The 27,883-nt window shown below is 67.0% G+C and overlaps 1 protein-coding gene across 1 annotated transcript in view; it reads left to right on the top strand.

The window, feature by feature from the left end:
• The first annotated feature begins 6,295 nt into the window (after nt 1-6,295).
• The window catches only part of TP73 (tumor protein p73), a 43,729-nt gene continuing 22,141 nt past the window's right edge, over nt 6,296-27,883 (top strand). The window contains exons 1-3 of the mRNA XM_046028105.1: nt 6,296-6,378; nt 8,228-8,319; nt 8,605-8,725. Of these exons, the coding sequence (XP_045884061.1) occupies nt 8,261-8,319; nt 8,605-8,725 (180 nt within the window). The 5' untranslated portion in view covers nt 6,296-6,378; nt 8,228-8,260. The remainder of the gene's footprint in view (nt 6,379-8,227; nt 8,320-8,604; nt 8,726-27,883) is intronic.

The following is a 27,883-nucleotide window of genomic DNA, read 5'->3' as shown; positions in this document are numbered from 1 at the left end:
GAAGGAGCCTGTGGAAGGGCGACCCCAGAAACAGGGCCGCGGGGGGGGGGGACAGATCGGGAGGACAGCGGTGCCCGCAGCCCAGTGGGCGAGAGGACAGTGTCTGCTCATTGGCCCCAGGCCCCATGGTGACCCTGTCCCCACAGGTCCCTGAGGTGGAGGCCCCTCCAGAGAGGGCAGCTCCTGGCCCCGCACAGACAGGGCCGGGCTTCCATCTCCTGTGCCGGCAGCCTCGGGCCGGGGCGCGGACCTCTAGTCTCGGGAGCAGCCGGGGGTGGGCGTCGTGAAGGAGGCTGCTGTGACGGGACAGTGTGTCTCACTCGGCAGGTGCCTCGCTCCTGGACAGACCAGGGCAGGGCGCGGGGGCGTTATGTCTAACCAGCCAGGGGCAGGGCAGCGACCAGGCCCAGCCTCTCTCCATCGCCACCCCTGACCAGGGCTTGGCTTCTTCCTCCACTGACCCCTGGTTCTAAGGAGCCGTTGGTCCGCTGCCGATCGCTGCTGATTCTCGGGCTCCCGGGATGTGTCCGGGTCACGCCCTGCTCCGTGTGTCCCTTCTTCCCTGCACACGTGGCTGGGAGTGGGCAGTACACCCTCCACACGGCTCAGAGCAGCAGAGGTGGGCTGCGCGGACGTGTGCGGAGGGGGAGAGGGAGCTGGGGGGTGTGACAGTGCCGAGCCGCGGAGCCGGAAACCATGGGACAGGAGCTGTGTGGCCAGGCGTGACCTGCACGTGGTCGGGTGAGGGGCGCCTCTAGATCCGCAGAGGGCAGCGAGGTGGGGGGGGGGTGTCTCGCGGCGGGTGGGGCTTTGAGGTGCTGCGTGAAGAAAGGGGTGGGCAAGGGGCTTCCCAGGCAGGATGCACGGTGTGCAGGCTGGGGAGGGTCAGGCCAGGTAGAGGGCGGGGTCAAGGGCAGGGTTCCCCGAGCCAGACCGCTGGGTTTGACTCTGGGCCCCACCTCGCTGGGTGTCCTTGAGCAGGTGACCTCCCCTCCTCAGTAAAAGGAGCTGCGGATTTGCTGGTCTCCCCACCCCCTCGGGGTGCCGTAGCGGCTGGCGATGCTTGGGTGCTTCTTGGTTTACTTCCTCTGCAGGAGCTGGTCTGTGACGGCCCTTTCCTGCCGGGTGTTGGGGTTTTCAATCGTGGGTTCCCAAAACTGCTCAGCCGAGCGCCTCTCCCGGCCAGGGCCAGACCCCGGAGCTGCACGGTCCCGGGCGGCTTGCTTTACCGCCGGGTCCTTCTGGAAGCGTGCAAAGCCCACGTGCTCAGGGGCGGGCAGGGTTGCTGTGCAGCTCACGCGGGTGCTAAGCCAACCCCCAGACTCACACCCGGATGGCTGGCGGCTCCTAGTCCTCCGCACCGGGCCCAGGTGCCGGACGAAGGCCACCCTGACCCTGCCGGCTGCGGGCGGAAGTCACTGGCCATGACGCGGAGGTTGGCGGCCGGGGTAAGAGCCTGGCAGGTGGGAAGGGACAGGGCCCGAGGTGCCTCTGAGGCTGCCCCTGCCCTGCCTCCTTCCAGTGGGCCCTGGCCCGGGACGGAGGGAGGCGGGGAGGGCAGCTTAATCGGGCGTCTCCAGCTGTTTTCTCATTTCACAAGTGCACCCTGGCCCAGGGTGCAGAGGCTAAATTTGGCTCTCACTGTGCCCCCCCCGGGTGGGCAGAGGGGCAACCGTGAGCCGACTCAGGGTGACGGGAGGCCCCCAGGCACGTCCTCCTCCCTAGGCCCGGCGGGGCCCCATCTTTCCGCAGGAGGTCGGGGGCGCAGATCCGGCCAGCCCTGTCCTGACCTCCCCACCTTACCCTGCGTGGCCGGGGCTGCCCAGCACTCCCGTGGCCACGTGGCCTGGGCACAGGCCGGAGGGGCGGGCAAAGATGGCTGCTGGACTGGGTCCCTGAGGAGGGACGCACTTTGGGCCATCCGGGCCGCACCCCACGAGGCGAGGGCCGCCCCTGTTCTGGGGGGGGATCGGGGCGGCAGAGCCCATCGGCACCGAGGGCCGGGAGCTGGGCCCGGAGCGTCCTGCGGGGACTCCGCTGGGCCGCGGCCAGGGACAAGTGCCCTCTCACAGCTCTGCTCCCTCGGTCCTTGCCCGCCGGCCGCCGGAGCCTCCACTCAGGTAGGGCCCTTCTGGGCACCAGAGCGTCCGCAGTCACCTCGAGGCCACGGGCTGGTTGGAAGGGATCCAGGAAGGCCCTGGGGTCCTTTCCTGTGATGCTCCGTGTTTGCTGAGCGAAAAGGGGAAATGACGGTGGGAAGGAGCCGTGTCATACCTGTGGGGTCAGAAGAACCGCGGGGACGCAGTGTTTGGGGATGGGGTCAGAGCGGGGCTCTTTGGGCGAAGGGAGCTCCCTCCCTCCCCAGACGCTGGAATCCTGATGGCCGCCCCGTGTTGCCCTCCCTGCGCTCAGGCCAAGCGTCCACTCCCTGTCCGGACTCTACACTGGGAGGGGGTGACCGCCAACAGGGGGTGGGGACTGCCATCCCCCCCGCAGGGTGCTTCCCTTCGTCAAGTGTCCGCAGGAACCCCAGCTTATCGGAGGTGGTGTGGGGGCCTGGGGCAGGTGGAGGCGACGGGCACCGTTCGGCCCGACAGGTGAGGGTCTCCTGGGGGTCACACGGAGGAAGCCGCACTCTGCTGCCTGCTCGGCGACGGGAGGCAGAGGAAGGCGGTGTCCTGCCTAGGGATCAGCGAGGACAGTGGCTTCCTGGAGGACACTGGGGCCTGGCCTGGCCTAGGAGAACACCGATCGAGGTGGGATGCAGGGTGGGGGGATATGTGGGGAAAGGTAGGGGTAGAGGGGACAGGATGGAAGGCAGGGACGGGACATGTGGGGACAGGATGGGGGCAGGGGACACGTAAGGACAGGGTAGGCAGCAAGGAGGGGACACGGGGACAGGACAGGGGGCAGGGAGAGGACACGTGGGGATTGGGCGTGACAGAGGGTGTGAGCTTCCGGAGGCCCTGTCCAGGGCTTGGCCAGCAGCACCTAGAAGCGGTGGTGTGGCCTCGGGTCTCCCCTGCAACTCCGACCCCAGATCTAGAACATTCTCTGTGAGGGGACCACTGGCGATTGTGGGGTGTTGAGAAGCACCCCCCCCACCAGAGCTGATGATGAAAATGTTGGCAGATGTTGCCGAGGGGCTCCGGCGGAGACCGCTGGGTTGGGGACTCGGGAATCCCGTGTGTCATGTGGAGAAGTTGAAGAGGAGGGGGCTTGTCTGCGCCTCCACTCCGGCTCTGGGCCGCACAGTGCCCCCAGCCCACCCGAGCTCTGGGGGTCCTGGGGCCTCGCCGGCAGCCCCACGACGCCCCCCCGAGTAACAGGAATTTGCTGGAAATTCCTTGAGGTGCGGCAGTGTCAGCCAAGCCCCCAGCAAGGCCCAGCGCCCCGAGAGCGGGGATGCCCGGGGCACCCTTTCCGGCGCTGCCCCCGGCCAGGCGGTCCCGGGCCCCGTGAGCACCCGTACTTCCCACACCCGCGGCCTCACCCCGCAGGGCCCCGCTCCCTGCGAGGCTGAGCGCCCTTTCCCTGCAGGGGAACCGGCTCTTCCTCCAAGGCCCGCGGCGGTCGGGGCCGTGTCCACACTTGGACCTCAGTCACGGCCTCACAGACGTTCCTCGGGGGCCCGTCCTCCCCCCACGAACACGTGATCCTTAAGGTGGTGGGCGCGTTTGCCGACTGTCCTTGGGCCTGGGAGCCGGGTTTCCAAATTCAAAATGCGGTCACTGGGGCCATCGGTGTTTCTGACGAGGGGCTGTCCTGGGTCTCACCGCTGCCGTCCTCAGATGAAACGCTGCAGCGGGTCCAGGGATGACCCTGCCCCTGCCCCTGCCCCTGCCCTGAGGACGGAGGGGGGCCCCCCGGGTCCAGGGCCAGTGCCCAGTGAGGGGCCCCAGTCCTCGCCCCGACGTCAGCGTTGCTCTTCTCCGTGGCCGGCAGGAGCTCCTGGGGCCCACGGACGGGGTCTGCAGCTCCCTTGACTCATGGACGCGGGGGCTGGGTTCCGTGCAGCCGGCTGGGGGGGGGGGTCCCAGCGAGACTGGGAGTCATGGGGGCCGTAGCTGCCGGTCTCGGGCCCCGTGGCATCCTGTGAACAGGGCAGCGCAAGTCTCCGGACCCTCGTTTTGCCAAAATGAAGATCCTGAGCGAAGTCACCAGTGGAGGTGCGGCCTCCCTGCAGGTGGACAGGGAAGGGCCCTATGGAGCGGGACTGGGCTGCGCAAGGCCCTTTCCCCCAGCGTCTGTCCGAGTCCCCGAGTCCCGGTGAACCCCCTGGTGCGGTTAAACATGCAGATTCCTGAGCTCCTGGGCGGGAGCCTTGGGAGGGGTGCCCCGGGGTGTTTACCTTTTAAGATTCATTTATTTATCCGAGAGAGAGAGAGAGAGAGAGAGAGAGAGAGAGAATGAGAGAGAGAAAGAGAGAGAGAGAGAAAGAGAGAGAGAGAGAGAGAAAGAGAGAGAGAGAGAGAATGAGAGAGGGCGCACACGGGGCAGAGGGAAGGGGAGAGAGAATCCCAAGCAGGCTCTGCGCTCAGCTTGATCCCACGACCCCCCCAGATCGTACCCTGAGCCAAAACCAAGAACCCAGTGCTCCGCCCACCGCCCACCCGGCGCCCTGGGAATGTGCATCACGGCGGCGCCTCTGAAGCAGGGACGTCCCCTCCAGGCCTGTGCCCGTGGCTGAGTGGGGAAGCCCAATGGGCAGGACAGGACGCCTTCCGCGGGGTTCGGGGGGGAGCATGGCGGGTGCAGCAGGACACGCGGGGTGACAGGGACGCGGCCCCGCACGGGGACACGCTGGCTGCGTATGGCTGGAGCCCACCCTGGGCCAGGGGCCAGCGGGCCGTGAACAGGTAAACACAGGCCACAGGTCCTTCAGGTGGGACCTGCTCGCAGACAGACAGAGGACGCAGGCAACACAGGCTCGTGGCGCTGGTTCGACCGGGTGCCGGGATGGCCTCTTGGAGACGGTGGCCTCTGGCCTGAGCCCCAGGTGCTGGGCACTGCCCCCGTCCAGGACAGTCGTGCGGAGGCCTGTGGGGGACGAGGGGCGTGGGGGTGGGCCCTGCAGTCAGGGCCGTTGGCCACAGCGAGACACTGGGGCCTTCTGCCTACGCTCGAGGGACAGCCCACTGGGGCGAGGGGTTAGACAGGGAGGGGACTGGGGTGGGGCACTGCAGGGGCCGGGCTGGACCTAGGGAGGGCCTGGCCTAGGCGGGGTGATGGGGGAGCAGTGGACCTGGGGTCTGCCGAGCAGAGAAGTCTGGGGAGTTCTTGGAATGCCTCTCCAGCCCTCACGGGGGCCCCAGGGACTAGGGGGTCACTTGGTTTCCAACTGCCGTCCAGTGTGGCCGGACCAGCTCCCTCGGCTCGGACGGGTTCCATCTGCCCTGCCCCCTCCCCCTCGGTCAGAGTCGGCCTGACCGGGTATAGCTCGGGGCGAAACAGGGTGCGCTGAGGGCAGACGTGCCAGCTGCGTCCCCTGGCGGTGGGGGTGGGGGACTCTGGGGTCCCACCTCCCTGGCTGTTCCCTTGGGAGGGAGGCGCAGGGGCTCCAGGCGGAGTGTGTCCCCTTTCCCTGTGCCGGCTCCGGGACGCTGGGCTCCGGGACACAGGAGTTTTCCCTTCTGTGCGGCCGGTGGGCTAAGTGCCCAGCCCGGGCTCCGCGGCTCCCCACACGCTACCCTAACCTCTTCGGTTTTTTGATTCATTTTTTTCTTAAATCAAGGTGAAATTCACGGAACATAAAACTAACCCTTTGAGGGGCGCCTGGGTGGCTCAGTGGATTAAGCCGCTGCCTTCGGCTCGGGTCATGATCTCAGGGTCCTGGGATCGAGCCCCGCATCGGGCTCTCTGCTCTGCAGGGAGCCTGCTTCCTCTTCTCTCTCTGCCTGCCTCTCTGCCTACTTGTGATCTGTCTCTGTGAAATAAATAAATAAAAACAAACAAACAAAAAAAACTAACCCTTTGAAAGGTGAACCACACAGTGACGTTTCGTGGTTACAATCTGCGCAACATCCGCCTCCATCCGGCCCCAGAACATTCCACCACTCCCGAAGGAAACCCCGTCCCTGTCCCCGCCACCCGGCCCCGGTACCGGCGATCTGCCCTTGGGGCCTGCGGGCTTGTCTGCGTGGGAGCGTCCTGCGTGGACCCTGACACCCGGTTCCCTCGGTCAGTAGCGTGTCCTCAAGGCTCACGCAAGCTGCCACGAGGCGCCACGCTTCGTTCCCTCCCGTGCTAAGGGACGCCCCGTTGTGCCGACGGACCGCGTCTGTCTGTTCGTCAGGGCTGGTGCAGGCTGTTGGCGTCTTTCAACCGCGGTTAGATTTACGACGTCTTGCGGACCGTCTGCTGTGTGACATCAGCCAGGTGATTTCCGTCTCTGGGCTTGGATGGTCCATCAGCAAACTGAGGAAGGGGGGCCCAAATGGCCTCCTGTCGGCGCGCCCCACCCCCAGAGGCCACTCCAGGGACAATCCCTGCTCGCCCGGGAAGGGGCCGCCACAGCAGCAGCAGGGGCAGGTTTCTGCCAAGGCAGCTGGTGTTACGCCGCCTACCACGGCCACCACCCGACTCACCGGGTGACCAGCGCCACGCCCAGCACTGGGCTCCACTGTGCTGTGGACAGCTCGGCCAGGGCGGGAGTGAGCGCCCCGGAACGGGAGGCATGCCAGCCAGCGTGCCCAGCCCTGTGAAAGCCCGTGGGGGCCAGGGCGCCTGGGGGGCTCAGTCGGTTGAGAGCTGGACTCCTGGTTTCAGCGCAGGTCATGATCTCGGGGTCGTGAGGTCGGGCTCGGCGCGGAGTCTGCCTACACACGTACACACTTTCTCTCTCTCAAACAAAGTACAAAAAACCCCGGTGGGAATATCGTGGGTTAAAGGTGTGTGTACAGCGACCGGGCGGGGTGACTATTCTGAATTCTGAGGAAACACCCTCGGTCGCTCCCCTGCACGCGGCAGTGCTGTGTGACCTCTGCCGGGCACGTAACCTCTCTGAGCCTGCAGGACAGCTGGTTTGGGGCCAGTGCTCTCTGAGCTGCCAGGCCCAGGCCATCCTTGCCCGGCCCACCTTAGCCCTCCTGTTGCCAGTGCCAGCCTAGCCCCTGAGGCCGCACTCCTGGCTTGTTCCACTGCTCCTGAGACCAGTGGCCTGGCACGTGGCGGCCCTGAGAGAGGGCCACAGACCTCCACCAGCAGCCGCCCACCTGGGGACGGAGGGACATACAGTGGGTGCGCCCCTCCTCCCCCAGCGGCTGGGGGCAGGTCTGGGCTTGCCGGCTGGGACACTGCCAGGCAGATGGCGGCCAAGCTGATTCCCACGGCCCTTTGCCAAGGACCCAGAGGCTGGCTCAGGGGAGACACCACATTGGCCTGGGAGGGGCAGTGGGCAGGGCGGGCTCTGGTTTCCCTGCCCCTTCCCACCATGGGGGGACAGGGGGCCCCAGCGGGGCCTGGCCCGGTCCTGGGATGGCAGCCCGCTGCGGGCTGGGAGCTACGTGTGGACACTCTTGGGAGAGGAAACCCTGGGACAAAGGCCTGTCTGGGTACCCCAGTCCCTGGACATTCGTGACAGGGGCCCACAGTACAGCGATCCTACTCCCGTGACAGCGTCAGAGCCTTGGCCTGGGGGTCCCTCGTGGGGTCCGAGCTGCTGTGGTGTTCAGCTGCAGGGGAGAGCCTGTCTAAGAGCAGGGCGGCTGGCTGACTCCTACAGCCGTGGGGCACAGCCAGCCTCGCCCCGGGGTCGGCTCCAGCCCCTGGGCCTGCCCTGCCTGTGTCCTTCCCAAGAAGGGGGTGACCCAGGATCTGAGCTGTCCTCATGTCCTGGGGCATCCGGAGCCCCCAGGCCTGGCCTAGGCCTGAAGACCAAACCTAGAGACACAGTCCGTAGTGAGAGCGGCCACACCCGTCCCCGTGTTTCTGTGCTCCCGGCAGAGCACGGACTAACAATTCGAGCTCCCAAAGGGCCCTGCAGCAAGGGGGTGCTGTTTTAACCCCCCAAAGGTGGCGGCTCTGAGACGCCCTTGCTGCCCAGGACATCCTCCCGACCTGGGTCTGGAGCCAGACCTGTCCCTCTGCAAGGTGGGGTCCTGCCCGCGAAAGGGGAGGATGAAGTGGGGGTATAAAGGGGTGTCCGCCCTGCCCAGCCCCCGGGATGCTGGAGGAGGGCATGGCCGGCCTTCCCACATCACCCAGGGCCCTCCTTCCCTCCTCACAGAGCGAGTCGCCCTCCGGGCTGGGTGCAGAGAAGATGTCCCAGCCGACCTCCACAGACGAGGGGGCCACGTTCGAGCATCTCTGGAGCTCCCTGTGAGTACTGCCTCCAGCCGCCGGGCTGGCCTCCGGCTGGCCGAGGGGGAGGTGGGGCTCTGGCCTAGGCTTTCTCGGGGGGATGCAGGGTACAGAGTCTGGGCCAGGAGAGGTCCAGGGGACAGAGCTCCAGTGGGGCTGCCCTTCCCTGCTGGCCTAGCTCTGGAGAGGCGGCAGAGGAGACAGACGGTGGGCCGAAGGGCAGGGTCCCCAGGAGCCGAGGGCCAGCCTCGAGCGCCCGGCCTGGGTGGTCTGGGGCTGATGGCTCTGTTCCCGACTTCCTAGGGAACCAGACAGCACCTACTTTGACCTTCCCCAGTCCAGCCAAGGAAACAACGAGGTGGTGGGCGGCCCAGAGGCTGGCATGGACGTCTTCCACCTGCAGGGCATGACCACGCCTGTCATGGTGAGTGGGGTTGCTGTCTGCGGCAGTAAGCACGGTCCTGACCTGGAGACTGCAGAGTTGGGAAACAGGCACTCGGGGTTTCAGGACGTTTCAGTGGCAAAGTAGGAAATGTACCAGCTCCTAAAACCATTAGTGCAAGGGTAGGAATGGATTCAGGTGTGGCTGGATCCAGGTGTAGGAATGCATTCAGGTGTGGCTGGATCCAAGTGTAGGAATGGATTCGGGTGTGGCTGGATCCAGGTGATCCAACCGCTGCCTCTGTCTCTTGCCCTGCTTCCTCCACAGTGGCTTTGTGCGTAGGCAGCCTGTAGTCTCTGTGGAAGGGCACCAGGCCCCACCGGCATCACCCTCCTTGCAGGGAGGACTCCTCTTTGCTGGTTGGCCAAGATGGTCAGCAGTCTGAACATGGTTTGGGGTCCACATCTGAGCCATCCTTGTGCCTCTGATGAGCCTGGGTCCCGTGGGACAGGGGCAGGATGGGAGGGAGTGGAGCGGGAGGAGGGCCCCAAAGGAAGACTGAGCTGCTGTATCAAGAGGAGGGACCGGGTGGAGCGTGCAGGGACCACCGAGGCCCCGACACCTGTTGCCATGTCCAGGTCCTACCGCCGCATTGTTCGTCTTGGCGAGCAGGCAGGGCTGTGTGAGCCGGGTGCACCGCCGTCCTAGGCCCTGTGCGTCAGGAGGTCTCCGCGGGTGGAGCATAAAAGCAGGTGTGAGGACCACTGGGCCCAGGGAGGCCTAGTGCCGCCTGCCGTCCCCGGCATCCCCCCCGCCGCTGCCTCCTTGGGACAGCCCCTGCTAGACCCCAGGCTGCCTGGTGTCCCTGGGAGGTGGCTGTGCTGCGCCCAGCGTGTCCCTCTCAGGGACCAGGCCAGGAGCCAGAGCAGTGCTGGGAACCCTGGCGGCTGGGAGGGCCGGGCCCTCCCTCAGCCAGTTGGAGCCCCTCGTCCCCTCTGAGGAACCCCGAGCCATTGGCAACCATCAGGGGCCGTGGGAGCTCCAGGCATGTGAATGAGCCAGGGGCAGGCAGTGGTGGGGGCAGGAGGGTCCACCGTGTCCTTAGTTGTGTCCGTCGAGGACACTAGGCTGCCCCCATGGGACCTGGGCCACGGCTGCCGGGGGTGGGGTGTGGTGGGCAGGGAGCTCCAGGATCCCCGGCTTCCCCCAAGAACCCTTCACACTGGGTCTGAGAAATCTGACTGCCCGGCCGGGCCTCCTGCCTCGCTCAGACCATCGCGGTGGGAGCAGCTGACGGCCTCCCCTTTGGTGATTCCCGTTGCACAGTGGGGGAAGCTGAGGCAGAAGCCTGGGAAGGGTGGGGCTCAGTGGGCCCGGCTGCCCCGTCCCCGGTGCTCCCCAGGGGCCAAGGGTCCGGACCTCTCCCCTCCCGGGTCCCCTCCTGGACCTGAGCGTCCTCCCCAGTGTGTCAGTGATTCACTGCCGGCTGGCGGCATCTGGGGCGCGAGCTGCTCAGACAGATCCTGATGGAGCCGGCGCCGCGGCTGGACCGACCCTTGAGCTTCTGGTGATGGCGGGACGCACGGCAGCGCCTTGGAAAGAGGCTTCATCACCCTCAGGGCTGGAGGGCACGTGGCGGGCCCCGGGGCACGCAGCCAGTGGCAGGGAGGGAGACAGAGCGCAGATAGGGGGTTCTGCCTTTATGCGGGGGCAGGGAGGAGGGCCTGCGGCTTGGGGGACTCACCCTTTATCGGTGAACTTCAAGCCTACGCGTGGCTTCGGGGCGTGGGCAGGGAGAGCAGCCTCACTTGATGGCCCGTGGTCCAGGTCCCTCGGGGCTTTCTGCAAGGGGGCTGCGTGGCTGGGGGGCCGGACTCTCCCTCCAACTGGCCGCCGGCCACGCAGTCATTCCACATGGTGTCTGTTAAGTGGCCGCCGCCTGGTCGGAAGCCGACGGCCAGGCACTCACACAGTCCACTCTGTGGAGGGGCAGGAGCTCTAGGGAGAGCGGACCCGAGTGTGGTCTCCTGAGCGTGGGGAGCCGCGCCCCCCAGTTGCCCCGCTCACCCCTGGAGGGCAGAGGGCCCCGGACACCCCACGGCCCCGGTGTCCAGAGGGGCTTCTGCGCTCTGGTAGGCGGAGGGGGCAGCCCTGGGTGCCCCCCGGGTGGGAGGCGCTCCCCCACATCCGCCCGGGAGGATGTGGGATGCCAAGCGTGTCTGGGCTAGGGACGGGGGGCCGGCCTCTCCGCGGCCGTGGGGGAGCGAGGGTGTGGCCTCCCACCTCTGCGAACAGCAAGAGGGCCGAGTCTGTCAGGTGGGGACCCGCCTTCTCGGAAAAGTCACTCAGGGACGAACTGTGGGCTACGCTCCCTTCACAGGGCTGGGGGTTCCCTGGGGCCACCTGGTCGACCTCCCGCGGTCCCCTGCTTGCCCGTGGGCGCTGTGACCGGTCGGAGCCCAGTGACCGAGCAGACAACCTGCCTGCCCTTTACCCTCGCCAGGCCCCAGCGCAGCCCAGACACACAGGTGGAGGCCGCTGGGCCGCCCCCTGCCAGACGGTCCCACCCAAGGGCCTCCATGTGCCCAGGGGCCAGCAGCCAGGTGTGGGCGGGGCTGTTGGTCCTGCCCAGGAGCCGGAGGACACAGCTCCCTCCCCACCCAGCTGCCTGGTTGGTTAGGGTTAGGACGGGGAGCAGCCCCACCCCAGGCTGGTGACCTTGGACAAGAAGTCAGGTCCTGAGGCCAGGCCAGGCAGGGGCAAGAAAGCGGTGGTGGAGTCCTGTATCCCCAGGACCGGCCAGCCCCGTGGCCATGCCTCAGCCCACGGGCTGGGTGTGAAGGCTGGTGCGTACACCGTGGGCCGGCCGTGCCCTCTGTCGCGGGGGACCTGGCCCCCCAGGCATGCCACTGGTCCAGCAGCAGGACGCAGCATCGGCCCTCCGGGCTGGCACGTCCCACTCTCCGGACCTCGGGTCTCCTCCACTCGTCGGCGCGGCGGCGATCGGGCAGATTCCTTCCCGTGGGATGGGCGGCTTCCCACAGTCAGACGGCGGCCAGAAGAGAGGCCACTGCAGGCCACGGGATGATCCGCTCCACTGCTTCCATGGCCAGTGGCATCGCCGGTGACGGTCTGCCTGAAGGGCCCATCTGTCCTGGGATCAGGTCCCCTCCCCCCGACTCTGAGTCCTTGCTTGTGGAAGCGGAGACGTCCGCGTGTGTGGGGCCCAGCACGGGCTCCCCCAGCCCTGTGGGAAGGACTGGTCGTTGTCCCCGGACCACCCCCTGCCACACGGAGTCGGGCAGTAAAGAGGACAGGGCCCCAGGAGGCCAGCTGGCCCCTGAGCAGGCCTTGGAGGGGTCCCGGTGCACAGATTCTTGGGGGGAGGGTGCGCTCCCTGAGGTCATGGCCACCAGGGTCCCAGCTCCCCGTACAGCTGAGGGCATAGAAGGAGGCCTTCGTGGGCATGGGGCACTCTGACCCATCGCATCCCTACCACTTTTTTGACAGGTGAGGCATGGGAGGTAGTTACTTAACTCCCCGGGCCTCAGTTTCCTCGTCCGTACCTTGAGCTGGTGAGAGCATCTACGTCGTCAGCATGGCGAGGACAGGGGTGGCCCACGGGAGTGTGTGCTAAGGCTAGATGGTGTGCAGGGCGAGGCGGGGGAGGCAGGGCGAGGCTCCCTGTTGAAGAGGGATCAGGGGCCTGGGAGCAGCTGTGCCCGGGAAGGCCCTGACACCCCAGGGCCTCTGTGGCCACCTGCCCACCGTGGGGTCCCTGGAGGAAGAGCCCTTGCCCCGGGCAGTGGCCATGGCCGCCGACCCCACGTGGCTCACGGGCCGGTGCTGGCAGCTCGCCAGTCCCTTGCATCTCCTGCGAGGGGAGAGAAGCCTGTTGGGTGCCCAGCATCCCCGGGGGCTCAGGAGGAGGCTGGGCTGACGCCGTGAGGAGGGCAGTCTCGTGGGGTCTGCACTGGGCCTGGAAGCCCCCCACCGTCCCAGGGCGGGGGCCCAGACAGGATGAGGGCTCCCCCCCGCGGGTCCTCCTGGTGTCCAGAGCAGGAATCCTGACCCCCTCCCCGACTCTGCTGTGGCTGGGTGTGGGCCAAGGGCCTGTGGGTCCCCTCTGAGCTGGGGACAAAACAAGGGCCAGGCTCTTGGGGGAGGGGCCCCCTCCCAGCTCTGACAGGCATGAAAGGGAGATGGCGGGTGCCCCGCTGAGCCTGGCCGCTTCCCTCCACCCGCTCCTTGCTCCTTCCAGCTTCCCGCAGAGTCTGTGGGGCTCCCTGCCCCCGCACACCCTCCCCGAGCTGCTTCCCGCCTCTCCCAGCGCCCTTCCAGTGGTGACAGCTGGCGTGGGCAGGTGGTCCATGAGGGGCGGGGCGGGGCGGGCTGCGGCCGGAGGGGCAGTGAGGCACAGCCGGTCCAGGCTAGGGCCCACCACCACCTGCCCAGGGCTCGGGTGCCCACAGAGAGCTGCACAGCCAGGCAGACGCCCGGGCTCGAGCCCCCCGTGGTCACCCAGGGCAGACCGTTCTGGCCTGGGGAGGGGTCACTTCTGCCCAGGGGCGGGAGAACGGAGGGCACAGCTCAGTGTGGACCCAGGAGTAGGTTCTCCGGAAACGGCTGGGCCTCAGAAGGGGATAGGCGTGCAGGGGGGAGGGAAAGGATGCCCCCTCCTCAGGGAGGCTCTGCAGCCCCAAAGAAGGTGTTGGGGTAGAGCTCAAGGTCGGGGAGGGGGCTCAGCTCCCACGGTCAGCTCCAGGACCCCCAGCCTGCCTGCCCTCCCGGTGAGCCCCAAGCTCTCGTCCTTCTACAGGCCGTGGTGGGAGTGCCTCTAGGGGGCACAGAGCCAAGCCCTGGCCAGCACTGGGTCTGGGGTGTCAGCCCTGTGACCTCCCCTGTGCGGGGGTGGGGGAGTGTGTGCTGAGCCTGTGGGTGGTCAGGATGGCGTGTGAGGAGTTTGGCTCTGAGCAGGCGCATCCCTGGGGCCCTTCTGTTGAGTCCTGTGCCGCGGGAGGAGGAAGATGCACCCCACGGCATCTCCCGCCGCCTTGAGTCCTGCGGGCCGGGCCGGGTGTGTGATCTCTAGTGAGTTAGAATCAGGAGAGCTGTGGGGCCACCTGGGAGGCCGCCTGGAGGAAGCAGCTGACAACCGAGTGAGGAGGGGCCAGTTCTCGGGACAGAGTCCCTGGCTCCCGGTCCCTGTGCCCTGGATAGCTAGGACTTAGGACAAATGCACACGAAGCAGGTGCTGCTCGGGCAGACACTGGGGCTCGGCCACGTGGACACCTGCTCTCAGTCCATCCGGGGCCGCAGCCTGGCCCGGGCTCGCTGTGGGGGGTGCCCGAGCCTCCTCTGTGGTGCCCCGCAGTGCAGGTGGGCCGTGGCCCCTCTGTCCTCTGGGTTCCGTGCTCCCACCAGGGCTCAAGGGAAGATGCCTTTCTGACGTGACGTCCTCCCTCTGGGCGGCCAGCCTCCCTGGGCCCAGCTTGTGTCCCCGGGCCCTCCCTGTGGCCTGAGCCCCTCCAGAGCCCTGGCTTCCTTTGCCCAAGGTCTCACCACCCACTTGGTGGCTTCCAAGAGCACCATGGCCCCCGGGTCTCCATGGGTCAGGAGTCCAGCCTGTTTCCCCGGGGTCCCTGCTCAGGGTCTCCCAGGCTGCTGTGTCGTCTGGCACAGGGCCTCTTCCAGACTCTGCTTATTGGCAAAATTCAGTTCCTTGCGGCTGTCAAGCCCGGGTCGCGACTTCCTTGCTGGCTGTTGGCTGAGGGTCGCCGTTCTCAGCTCGTAGAGCTCGCCTGCCGTCTGCTGCCCTGGGGTGCCTCTACCACCTGGCCGCGTGCTCCCTGAGGCCCGCGGGAAGTTGTTGCCCTGACCTCCTCCAAGGGCTTCCCTGATTAGGCCTGGCCCACCTGTATAATCTTCCTGCTGATCGACTCGGAGTTGACTGGTTTGTAACCTAATCCCAACGGCTGTCACCGCATTCACAGCACCGCCCGGGGAGGGGGGTGCAGGACATGGGCCGGAGTGCAGATCTCGGGGTCACCTTGGGGTGCAGGCCCCACACAGGGTTCCTGAGTGCCAGACTCCTGGGGTCTCTCCCCTTCAGCTCTTCTCTCCTTTGCTCCCTGCTTTCAGCCAACCCGGAAGACAGCCGCGCTCCCCCAGCCCCAGGGGGAGATGCCGCCCTGACCAGCGGGGACACCCCTCGTGAGAGGCTGGGGAGGGGCCCAACTTCACGCAGCGCCCTGTGGGAGTGGGGGTCGAGCCCTCCTGCGGCTGTCTGGCTCTGTGTCCTCCATCCCCCCACCTGCCCAGCCCACGAGGCACCTCCACTTCAGCCTCCTCCAAAAGCGTGAGGACACCGAGGGGCAGGACCGGGTCGGGGGTGGCGATGGGGCTCCCTACCCCAGGCCTTCCCGTCTTCAAGCATTCGGGCGAAGGAGGCTCCCCGCCGCTGCCTGCAGCCAGAGCTTCCAACTGGATCCCTCTGTAGACCACCTCCTCGTGGTCTCATGATGCATGGGGGCCCCTGGTGCGCTGGGAGCGGACAGTCACCGGGTCACAGGAGTGGGCTGTGTCTCTGCCTCCAGCTCTCCCTCTCTGGGGGTCTGGGCTGGTCAGCGAATGCCCTGCCGGGCCTCGGCTAGAGCAGCCCTGTGCCCCGAGCCCGGGGCTCCCAGGCCCCCAGCAGCCGGGAGGTGGCTGGGGAGGTGGTGAGAACGGGCTGGCCGTCCAGCACCTCGTGGGTCTGTAAGCTCTTGTTGGGGCCTTGGAACTTGAGCCTGGCATGTCCAGGGTCACATGCGTGATTTATCCGTGTGTGACTGACACCCTGCCTGCTTCCGGCAAGGATTCCGGCCCCGAGGAAGGGCATCATGGTGACCGCGGCCACCTGCCCGCCAGGTGGGCCACGGGGTTGCAGACCCAGACCCGGAGGCGGCGAGGGTCTCGGGGTCAGCTCACTGTGGCGGGCAGGGCCCACATCGCTGTTTGCAGGGGCTCGGCCCCCGTGGGGACACGGCCAGCGTCAGGGACCAGAGCACGAGGACCCCGTGTCCCCCGCTTAGTCCACGGCTTTGGGCCATGCCTCAGTGGCTCATTCCAGGAGCAAGGCTCCCAGCGGGCGGACCAGGAACGCATCTCCGGGGTGCTTCTCCTCTCCGTCCGGCGTCGGGGTGTCCCCAGGGAACCACCGTGCTCCCTGCGCAGGAGCGAGATGTGTTCTGCCCAGGGCTCTGGGGCCACGGCACCACGTCTTCCCTTGGGGGTGGCCCGGCCTCACCTACGGAGGTCTCAGGGGCCCCGGGCCGGCCCCCTGGTGCTCAGGGTCGGAGGTCCACGGCCCCCCAAGCCTCCCAAGGGCGGTGTCTCTGGGGGCAGCCGGTTGTGGCCGGACGGCGGGCAGGCGCTGGCCCCGAGCACCGGCCCTCCCCGCGCGGCCCCGTGGTGCGGTCCGACACATCGGCGGGCAAGCCGGGGCCTGCCCGGCCGGTGATGAACAGGCAGGAGGGACAAAGGGGCGGCGCCGGTTCTGTTGTTAGATGCGCTGCCCGAGCTGCGGGAGAAGGGAAGTGCCCGCGACAGCCCGCCTGTGCCGGAGCATCCCGAGTTCCCTCCCCGCTAGCCGCCGCGCCTCCCCACCTGGCCGCAGCCCGCCCCGCAGTGGGCACCCCCGCCCCGGCCCCCGGCCACGCAGACCCATGCCTCGCCCCGCGGCACGCCAGCTGCCCGGCGTGTGCAGGCCCCCGCACACCCACCATGCTGTACGTCCGTGACCCCGTGCAGAACTTCACCACGGTAGGGGCCGACCCGCGCCGTCCTCCTGGGGGGCCCAGCTGGGAGGCGGGCGGGGGGCTGTTCTCTCCACTGTCTCCTGGTCGGGCGCCTGTGGCCGGTTGGGGGCCACCATCCAGGGTAAGCCGGGGCAGGCAGGATGGTTTGGGCAGGATGCATGGTTGGGGGGCTGGTCCCGGGCACAGGGGGCATCCAGTGGGGTTTGGGACGGGCACCCACTGGCTAGGAGAGGAGGGCAGCGGTTGTCGGCCAGCGCTGGGTGGCTGCCCTGAGATGTGGGGGTTTCTGAGGCTCCCCAGCTTTGGGCTGGGGACTTTGTCCCAGGCTCAGGGGCCACCATCTGCCCTGCCCTGTCCCCGGCTGCCAGGAGCACAGGGGACCGTAGAGGTCGCCCTTGCCCCTGGGGTTGGGCTGTGAGACTGCCCTCGCCGGCTCCCAGGTCAAGAGCATCCTCTCCTGGGAATCTGCTCCTTGAGTCTAGGCTCAAGGTCAAGGACTTGCAGCAAGCCGGCCTCGGGTGTCCTGTCGCCATCTCACAGAGAGGCAGTAGCCTGGCAGAGGGGAAGGAAGGAAGGGATGGCAGGTTTGCTTGGTCTCCACAGCCTGGGCTCTGGGGACCTGGGCTCATCTCCAGACTTGCAGGGTCCCCGGGGCCAGCCAAGCACCAGGCAGCTAATTGAGCAGGGGGAGGCTGGAGCCGCTCTTCCTGCAAGGGAGGCGGGCAGAGCAGGGGCCCCTGGCATCGTGCCCTGTGGGAGCCCCAGCAGCGGGCAGAGGGAGAGGACGGACAGCTGGACCGAGTGCAGGCACTCCCAAGCTGCACGGGCAGAGGAGAGGAGCCCGGGCCACAAGGACCTGGGTTTGCGGCCACCCCTAGAGACCCGCGTCCTCTCGGCAGCATGTGTGGGCACACGCGGGTGCTTATGTGAGAGCGTGTGAGTGTGCACGTGCGTGAGAGCGCGTGTGCCCGTGGGTTGTGCTCACTGCGTGCTGGGACGGGTGTGGATGTGTTTGTGCCTGTGGGCGTGTGTCCCCAGCAAGGCCATGGGAAGACTGACGAGTGTGTGTGTGTGTGTCCCAGGAGGGGTGAGGGGTGTGGGTGACGTGTCTCTACGGCCTGACTCCGGCCCTGGCTCCGTGCGCTCAGGTTTGGAAACTCCGTCAATGTGAGCTTTTTGTCTGAAACTAGTGTGGGCAACTGCTGGGCTGGCAGGGGACATCTTTCCTCTCCATCCCCCCTTCTGTCCCTCCCCTTGTCACGGACCATTTCCCCACCGCATGTGTCACTGGGCTCCGCGGCACGCAGGCAGACGCGGACCCCAGACTCTCCGTGCAGGCGGGATGGGAACCCAGAGAGGCCGTGTCCCTGTCACTGAGGTTCTCAGGCACACAACCGGAGTCACAACCGGGAGACCCCGGGCTCTGGAGGCCGGCGAGCCTGCTTGGCCAGCAAGAGGCCTGGTCACACGGGGCAAAACCCTTTCTCCCGAATGAGGCAGGGCTGAGCACGGCTGCTGCGTGGCCTCCTTCCCGGGGGGCGGGGGCGGGGGGTACAGGGCTCTCCGTGGCACCACAGAGGGAGCAGTGGGCAGCGGAGGGCCACCAGCGTCCACCCGGCGGCTGGGGCCCCTGCCCCGGGGACCAGCAGGGTTGGTTCTGCGTCGACCACGGACATCTCGGTCGGCGCACATCCTCTGAGCAGTGGCTCTGGGGTGTCTGGGCCCCGGGCAGGGGGACGTTGAAGCTCCCCGGGGGAGGTGGGCTGGGCCGGGCACAGCGACGTGTAGAAGCGCCTGCTTCCTGTTTCTATCCCGGAGGGAGACAGAAGCTTCCCGCTGTAGGTAAACATCCTAAAAGAGGGAGGGGGGTTGCCCCAAACCAGCCAAAAACCCAACACGAACAGATAGGGCTGTTCGGAGGAGCCGGCGGGGTCACGTCCCCGCTGCCCGGCCCTTTGGGGGAGCGGCGCCCAGCCCGGTTTCCCGGGTGGCCCCGTTCCTCGACTGTGACCGCCGTGCCGTCCACTGCACCTGCTTGGCCAGCGCTGGGCTGCGGTCCACTCGGGGCGCTGGGACACCCCCCTTCCCTGCGGTCTTCACTGTACTCGGGGTCTGCTCCTCCATCCGGGGCTGAACAACTTCTGCCTTGGTGGCTCCCACGTTCTGGGGTGCTGGCCCGGGGGTGGGGCTCCGTGTGCGGGGGTGGGGCTCCGTGCACGGCAGCTTCTCCCCTGCACCCGCCAGCCGCCCCCCCCAGTGGCCCTTCTCGCCCGTGGCCAAGCTGCACCAATCCGGAGCAGGCACCTGGGACGGACCTTCCCCTCTTGGGCATCTCAAGATCCCATTGCTGCTCTTTGGGCTGTTCCACTATTCCCACGCCGGTCCCCGTCCGACCCCCTGGCTCTTCCCGCGCCGGTGTGTCGACGACGGCCCAGGGCTGTCCGGGTGGCAGACGCAGCTGGTGCCGGGTGGCGGGCTTCGGCACCTGCCCCCGCCCACCGTCTGCCAGTCTGGTGGGTGCCGGCAGGTGTGTGCCGTGAGGACGCCGGGTTTCGCGGTCCAGGAGCCGCACGGGAGCCAGCGCTTAGCGTCCCCTGGGCCGTGGGGGTCCGGTCACTCTCCATTCCTGCAGACCGCGCGGCTCTGGGCAGGAAGGGCCTCGGTGGGAAGCGCCAACCATGCATCAAGAAATAGGTACTAAGCACCTCCGGTATCCAAGGTCCTGGCAGGGGGAGGGAGGAGATGGGGGGGGAGGTTGGGGGGGGGGTTGAGAGGAGCTCCTGCTGCAGTGCTTGGGGCGGCCACCGGAGGGCAGGGCTGAGGCCGCTGCACGGTGCCCCGCAGCCCTGACACCTGGGGCCAGGGGGGAGCAGGGAGGAGCGAGCACCCGGGTCAGGGAACGGCTCTGCTGGAGGCTGGGCAGGTGGGGAGGGCAAAGGCGACCAAGGTTGGACGCAGGAGGCTGGGTGAAGGGCGTGGCCACCTGTTAATTTGGTTGGGAAGCCGTGGGAGGAGGATTTGGGGTGAAGAGGGAGCTCGACTGTGACAGCCCTGTGTGCCGGCTGAGCAGCTGGGGAGGAGGGAGGGCCTGACAGGCCTGGCATGGCAGAGGGCGGCCAAACCCTGGGGGCGGGTGTCAGGTGCAGATGGCGGGCGGCGGGGGAGTCCTGGGCTGGGTGGGGGCTGAACGGAGGAAGAGGACCCACATAGGAGTTGGAGTCCTCCCGGGAGACAAGAGGGGCCGCCTGGAGCCGGGAGAGAGTGCCGCGGGGACCAGAAAGGAGGTGTCGCGGGTGGGCAGCACGGACAGGCCTCTGGGGACCAGGCGGGAGGGGCTCCCGTCGCAGGATGGAGCCGAACCAGAGTGGCCGGGGGGCGGGGCCCAGGCAGGGACGGACTGTTCCAGAAGGGGAACACCAGAGCGTGCCTCGGGGGCACAGAGGGATCACCCCCACTCGGCGGTTCACAGAACTGACACTCCGTCGCCCCGGCTCCGGCCCCCGCAGCCATGCTCTTGGTCTGTCCCCGCAGTTCCAGGACCGGCTGCCCCTCTGCAGCCCACCCGGAGCTCTCGCCTGCCCTGAGGGGGATGTGTCCGGTCTCAGCGAGTGGAAAAGTCACTCTTCCTGCCTTGGCCAAAACCTGGAGCTACTCTTGACCTTCCTTTCTGCTCCCATTCATGAGAGGCCGTCGGTGTGTCCTGGGACCGAGCCAGCCCCCTGCTCTGCTCCGCGGCCAACGTCACGGCCTTTGGCTTGGGATCCTAAGGTCCCTTGGCCAAACCGTCCCCCTCAGCCCTTCCTCGGGCAGCGGGCACTGCTCTCCAGTCTCCGGTCTGGAGGCTTTCCTGTGCCCGGCCCATCTCCCCCGGCCCCGTGCCCGGCTGTGACCGTCAGCCCAGTGTGAAGCCCTGAGCCCCTGCACGCGCTGGTTTGCCGGCCCCTGCGGGAGGCTGTGGGCCATGTGTGCCAGGTGCCGGCGGCTCCCCGCGCCCCGGAGGCCCCTGGGAGATGTGTGGGGGAGGGACGGGCTACCCTTGCCTATTGCCAGGAAGCTGTCGGGTAGCAGAACGGGTGGGAGGGGCTTGGGTCGGCCTCTGTCCACCCCACAGCCTTGACTTGGGGAAGCAATGAGCCAGCCAGCGGCCGAAAGCCTCGCTGAGGCAGTGCGTGGCTTTCTCCATCCTGGGTCCCGGCCGGAGGGGGACACACTCGTGACTCTCCCTCCCCCTCCTTGTCACCTTTAAGGCACTTGTCATCGAGGAGAGCAGCGGGCCCCTTGGTGAGGTCTGGTGTGGGCGGGGCCTGATGAGCACCTGCAGGATGGACAGACAGACAGATCAGGGAGAGGTGGGCGCAGCATGTCAGGGCGGACGCCTGGGTAAGGTCAGGCTCTGGGGTGCCAGGCAGGGGGACGGGAAGGCCGACTGTCCCCAGTGGTGCTCAGGCCCGAGGGGTACCCGTGAGCTGCGCCTCAGCTTTGCTGCAGACCCGGGACATCCTGGATGGGGCTGTGCCCTGGGGGTTAAAATAAAGCCTGTGTGTCCGTGGGCCGCCTGCCTGTGTCACGGGCAGCCCCGTGGAGGCCAGCAGGGCGCAGCCCGAGGCCCCCGCTGCAGGCCGCTGCCCCCGTGTCTCAGCGGGGCTGAGTGCCAGGGGAGGCGGGCAGGGACGTCCTGCGGACACGCGCCGGCCACTGTGGGCGCCTCTGGGGCTCGGTGCTCCGGCAGGAGGTGTGGAAAGTTCCACATGGGCCTGGCGGAGGATGGGGCAAGGCCTCGCCTCCGCCCTGGGTGAGGAGACAGCGTTCGTGCATATTTTCAGGAGAGGGCGCCTCCCCCGGCACGAGTTCGGTCTTGTTGGCATTTCCACCGGTTTAATCACAGACGCCGGGAGATGCCGTGGGAAGCACCGGGGGACGGACGTCCTGCTCCGAGTGGGCCGCTTGCCTCCCCCTAAAGCCCGGACGGCGAGCCACTCACTCACCTCTGGGTGGGGGCGCGCCCGAGCCCAGACACGGCTGCCGGAGAGGAGCAGGGGCTTCGGAGTTTCACACTCTGCGAAGTCTTCGTACTCTCCGGGGAGCCGGAGGACAGGGCGGTCGGAGCAAACAGCAGGCAGAGCCCTCTGAGATCCGAGGGGTGTGGCTCCAGGCTGGGCCCAGAGCGGGAGAGGGCGCCGGGCACTCAGCTTCAGCCCCGGGGCCGGGGGTGGGGGGGTGGGGGGCAGCAGAGCCGGGAAGCTGCCCGGGGAGCTGGGCTCCGTGTAGGGCCTGGAGGCTGGAGGGCAGAAGCCGGCGCAGGGAGCGAGGAAGGGGCCGGGAGGCTGGGAGCCCCACCGCGGTTAGGTTAGGGCTGGAATCCAGGGCAGCTCTCTGCCGGGGCTGCGGGGTGGGACCTTGTGCTGGGCCCGCAGCGAATGTGGGGTGCGCGGGAGCTGACCTCGGGGGGCCACGAAGGCTGTTCCTCCAGGCTGTTCCCTTGCGGCTGTGCAGGGAGAAGGGTTTGCGGGGCCCTAGGGCTGCACAGGCCGCCTGTGGTGCCACGAGCTTGGGGCGCAGTGGGCACAGCCAGAGGGCCGCCTGGGGCCTGGCCTGGCACCAGTTCCCCGCAAGGCCTGGTGGGGAGGGTGGGAGGGAGGAGAGAGGAACCCATGATGCCTCAGGCCAGCTGTGTCGCTGCCTTCCACATCTGGGAAGGTCATGGGGCAAATTTGCTCAGAGTGGCATTGGGGCCTCTTGGGGAAGGACTTCGGAAATGTCCTCCCTCCCCTGTCGTGAGCCTCAGGGGACGGATGGAGGACGCTGACAGTCGGCACTGGCGGGCTGGGGTTCCCCTGTATGATCCCTGTGAGCCCGGCCAAGCCCCAAAGGAGAAGAGCCTGGGCAGGACTGCAGCCCGGCCCACCCCCGCAGCCTCTGCACGGGGAGGGCGCAGGCTTCAGTGTCCCGGAGGAACTTCCTGGGCCGTTGCCTCAGCCGGGCAGCGCTTTGCCGCAGGCTCTTAGACCAGCGGACCCGACCCGCACCGGCTCCAACTGCTCGAGTCCACTCGTGCGCGGACGCCAGGTGCAGCCCAGAGATGGGCTTCCTCTTCCTGAGCCTCTTGGGATGCGGTCATCTCCTCCAGCTACCTTCCCCTGAGGACGTCGTGCCCGTGGTGCTCAGCATCCGTGCTCCCTGACTCGACGTGGTCCATGAGGCTTCTGGGCGGTGGGCTGGCCGTAGCTCGGGTTGGGGGTCACAGACTGCGCTGCTGACCGCACGGCGTGTTCACACCCTGACCTGGTGCTGGTCAAGCTTCAGCTTTTAGAGGCTCAGAGCTGGCGGGAAAGCGGACACGCCAAGGGATGTGAACCCACGAGGGCGTGCATCCTGATCTCTGTTACTTTACCAGGGAAGTGGGAGAAAAAGCCCCAGAACACAGAACACAAGCAGGAGGAGAGCCTGGAAGCCTCCAGAAGGAGGTGAGCCTTGGAAGGCTCTACAGGTGGGAGGAGATAGTGTTCCGGGAGGGAACAGCAGGAGCACAAGCCCTGTGGTCCAGATAGCAGTGTGCAAAGGAGGCTGGGAAAGGGGAGCCCCCTGGGCGACCCAAAGGCGCAGGAGCTCTGTCTTTGGAATCTGTGTGTCCTTGTGGCAGGGACAAGGGGATGCTTCCTGAACTGGGGTTTGAGCCCAGGGTCCCCGCCTGCCCCTGTGTGGCCCCATGCAGGGAGGAGGCTGGATAACCTCCCTTTTCCCCCCAGCCCCTCCACTAGTGAGTGAGTCAGCCTGGAATGGAGCCTTTGGGGACATACTAAGAGTCGTTGTAAATTTTGGTGACGAGGTTTTCTGTCCCCTCCGGAGAGAGCACGTGTGACACCTGAGAACACACCTGTTGTGGCCGCTGCATGGCCACAGCCCGCCTGTGCTCTTGCTTTCCCCGTCTCGATCTCCCGGAGTCCGCCAAAGGGGGCCACAGACGCTAGGAAGCAAGCCGGGTAGAGGTTTCAGAAACAGTTTGTTTTCCGTCCACGTCCCAAAACCTCATTTGAGCTGGTTTATCAGTTTTATAGAAACGAACACGTAACACAGGAATCGTTTGCAACTTCACAAGCCGTGCTCACAGGAAGGGGCGGCCCCGTGCAGCTGCGGGAGCCCTGGTTCTCGAGAAGCGGCTGCTGAGGATGGGGAGGAGAAGGAGAGGGCGCGGGTGCAGGGAGGCGGCGCGGCCCCTGGGCAGGCAGGCCGGCTGCACGCTCTGTGGCCAGTTCTGCCAGGTGCTCCTGGAAGGGCTGCAGGACCCGCATTCAACCCCAGGGACACCCAGGAGAAGAGTGTGGGCCGCGGCCCACGTGTGCCCTGGGGTCTGTCCGTGAGTTCCCGGCTCTGTCTCATCCGGCCCAGAGTGTCTGAGCATGACCTCGGGGCCAGGCATGACAGGGCGTTGGGACGTAGCCTCTCTGGGTCACGGGGGTCTCCTGCTCGCCCCTTATCTGTGGACTCCGCCCTGGCCTCTGAGCCAGTGGATGAGGGCCTGGGGCTGGCCGGGTCTGCAGCCCTTTCCTCGTTGGGCTTTTGTGCAGACGAGGAGAGAGGAGTGCATCGTGCACGGTGGGCTTCCCAGATCTGGGGAGTGTCCCGGCAGGGGTCCTTCCTCCTGATGGAAAGTCGAAGGTTATAGCCTTTCTGGATCTTCCTGATCCCCATAACCGACCTGTGGCTTCACCCCTACTTTTACAGACGGGAGGCGGAGTGCCAGGCTGGGTCACACAGGTGGGGCTGGGACCTCAGCCCCTAGGTCTCCTGACCTCGGAGCCCTGCTCTGCCCTGCTGGACCTGGGAAGTCCCTTCTGTCTCTCTGCCCCAGGATGTGGTCCTTGTGGGCGGCGCTCGTCCCGGACCTGGGCACACAGATAGGCCTGTAGGCGGGCAGTGGGTTGGCCAGGAGAGCCCATGTTCTGGGATGGCCAACCCAGTCGCCATCTCCTCATCAGCTGTAGGGACCCCCGACACTGGCTTGGCCAGCGAAAGGCGCTGGGAGCTGGGGCTGGGATGTCTGGCGGGTGGGGCGGGGCTGTGGGGCCGGGCTGAGCTGAGTTCCCCGGGCAGGAGGACCAGTGGGCAGGCCAGACCCTCTGCCGCCTGTGGGGGTGGGGGTGCACGGGAGGCCAGGCCTCTGACCCCCCACCAGGCCCCTGTTCTTTGCCACCACCCCCCACCACCACCACCCCCCCCCACCCCGCCGTGGGACGGATCAAAGCAGCAGGGTCTGGGGACGGGGCTGAAGGCTGAGACGGGCCTGGAGTGTCCCTGCCGGGGAACGCCAGCCGCTCTCCTGTCACTGTCTCCAGCTCCGGAGCTAGTCCCTGCGGCGGTGCTGGGGAGACCCGCAGCAGATCTGCAGGGAAGAGAGGACCCCCGGCTGCAGATGCGCGACAGGGCCGGGCTGGGTGGGCTGGAAGCCGGGATAGCTCCACCCCGGGGGATTCCCCTCGTCCTCTCCCTGCTGGTCCTCGGGGAAGCTTCTCCTGGTCTGGGACTCCGAGGCCCCGGCAGTCCAGCTCTTTTCCCAGAGGAGAGCAGGTGCTCAGACACAGCCCAGGTCATCCACGGGGCAGGAGGTCTCCACTCACCCGCATCCCATCCGGCAGCCCCCTCCCTTGGCGGCCTGGGGTCTAAGCCCCTTGCCCCATCCCTGCCTGGAGTTTTGAGCCTGCGTGTGAACACCCCCGAGCGCGTGGCCCCCCAGACCTACGCATGCCCTTGCCTGAGCAGAAATGGGCCCACCGGGGATCCTGGTCTGAGAGGAGCTGACCGTGGGAGCCCGGCTAGGTCCCTGCAGAGCTGAACACCCTGCATGTGTCCCGAGGGCCGGTTGACCTTCTCTGCCCTGCACAGTGTCCCCAGGGAGTCGGCGGAGCAGCAGAAAGCATGTTTGTGGAGCAAACGGACAGAGAGAGCCTTGGGGAGCCTGTGTCCTCTTGGTGGAGGGAGCTCCCAGGTCATCGCCACCGGCCCTCCAGCAAGCACATGGGGATCTGGGAGAGGCTCCCTCCTGCCCCAGCAACCCCCCCCCCCCCAGCCCAATCCTGCCTGCCTGCCTCAGAGGCAGGCCCGGCTCCTCTGCCCCGACCTGGAGGGGAGGCCGCCACGGCATCTGCACTCCCGCCCGGCTTGCTGGCTTGCTCGCAGCCCTCCTTGGGTCGGGCCCAGGAGCTCTGCAGCACATGTAGGCACTTGTGGGCCGCCTGAGGCCGGGCGTGTCCTGATTAGCCGCTCTCCTGGGAGTCCTGATTGAGAGCAAAACAAACCAAAAAAGTCCTGGTTTTGCCCGGGTTCCTCCTGCTGCCAAGGGGGTCTCACCCCAGCTTCCAGCGGCCTCTGGTCTGGCCGAGCTGCTCCCCAGCCTTCCATGAGGCTGTGTTGGGCCGGTTCAGGAAGCGAGATGGGGGACAGTGAGGGGCTGGTCCCCCACGGCCCTCTGCATCTCCGCCAGGAAGGATTGCAAAGGGAGGGAGGGAAGGGGCCACATGCAGGCACGTCCACATCCGACCAGCGGGGGGGCCCCCCCACAGTCGGCCCCACACAGCACCTGGGGGTGCAGTCAGAGGCGTTCCTGGGGAGACAGGACCCCGAGAAGGACTCCAAGGGACAGCTGTCACCTGCCCACTGACCCAACAAGGTGCCGCCGTCCCCTACTCCCCTGGGAGGGGGAAGCTCCCCAGATACCGGGTCAGAAGTGCCCTGGGTCAGAGGGCTGTGTGCTCCCAGCCGCCTTGGCCAGGCTCTCTCCGAGGGCAGAAGGAGGGAGGGAGGGAGCCTGCAGCCCGGTCGGGGTCTCGCATCTCTGGGGACCTGCCTGCTGGAGGCCTCGGCTCCCTCCTGCCTCGTGGCTGCTGCGCCCGCCCAGATGGTATCAGCGGCTCTTTTGGTTCAGTGACTAATTCCCTGGCACCCACCTGAGATTGGGAAAGAATGTGGACAAGTTAAAATCTGAACAATGTTGCCGTCGTGGGCCTGCCTCTCGTTTCTCCTGAACAGGGGCCCTTTGCCCTGCTGGCCTGGGCTGTCCTCCTGTTGGGGATGGAGCGGGGACAACAGTCCCGAGCCATCGGGCTGTCCTCACTGAGCCCTTGGGTGGCCACAGGGAAGCCGCTCACTCCGTGGGGCCTTGGCTTGTCCTGGAAGAGAAAGGTCATGGGGACTCCGGGTTGGGGAGCGGCTGGCGCCCCGTCCTCCCCAGCCCAGGACCCATGCGGCTCTCAGCTTGGCTGAACAGGAGTCCTGTTGGTGCCCCATCCTTCTCGCCCTCTCGCCCGCCCTCCCTCCTTCCTTCCTTTCCCCCTTCCTCTTCGGTGCCCCTCACCCAGGAGGAGCCTGGAACCCCTGGAAGGTGAGGCAGGGAGGGGGATGAGGCCGGGGCAGAGCTCAGGGTCCTGCGCCTCCGCCTCCGGCAGAAGGCCCTCTGGGTGATTTTGCACTTTCCAGCAGCCACGTAGGAACCAGTAAAAGGAAACCCGTGGAAACAATGTAATAATGTGCGCCGTGTGTTGGGATGATGCACGCGTTGGTGCGTGCTCAGCGTGAAACCGAGCGTGGATCCTTCCTTTTTACGTTTCCTTGTGGCACCGAGTGTCCGAAGTCCAGGTGCCGCGTGGGCCCCTGGCTCGCCACGGCCATGCTCCACGTGCCCGCGTGGCCGGTGCCTGCATGCTGGACGGTTTCACACGTGTGACATGTGGTGGTCCTTGTGAGGCCGCAGTCCTGTAGGGAGACAGAAACCAGAGGCTGGGAGGGGACAGGGAAGCGATGTGCCCTTGGGATGGGGGGGGCGCAGGGCAGGGGGTGTCCCCCAGCGGGTCCCACGTGGAATGGGAGGCCGGTTCCTCTGCTGCCTCTCTTGTTTTAAATCGCTTTATCGAGCCACAAGCCAGGTTCTGCATAACACACAACTCGCCTGTTCAAAGCCTGCATTTCCGCGGTTTAGACAAGGTCCCCAGCTCTGGGCTCCCGTCCTGCACAGTGACTCCTAGAGCACCTTCCTCACGCCCCAAGGAAGCCGGGCTCCCGGTCGACCCCGTGGCCCGCAGCCCCTCCCAGCCCCCCGAGGCCACTGCCCAGCCTCTCTGCGGGGATCCCACAGTGGGCCCCCCAGCAAGTACACTTCTGGGCAAGGCTGGGGTCCCCCTGGCTGTTTCATCTCTCCTTAATTGATGGAGTTGCAGGTACCGTTCTGACCTGCGGACCTGCCAGTCATTGGGGGGTGCTCCCCAGGGGACAGGAGAAGGCGCAGGAAGCTAGGAAGCTGGTGGCAGCCCAGAGCGGGAAGGGGTTCTCAGGGTGCCCTGCAGGGGTCTCCTGTCTGGCTGGTGGACGAGGCCCCCCATTTATCAACCGCACCCCAGCACGAGGGCCCTCA

This window comes from Meles meles, chromosome 1 (assembly GCF_922984935.1).
Source record: "Meles meles chromosome 1, mMelMel3.1 paternal haplotype, whole genome shotgun sequence".
Classification (NCBI taxonomy): Eukaryota; Metazoa; Chordata; class Mammalia; order Carnivora; family Mustelidae; genus Meles; species Meles meles.
Note: the sequence above shows the minus strand (reverse complement) of the source record. Positions and strands in the feature narration are given on the sequence as shown.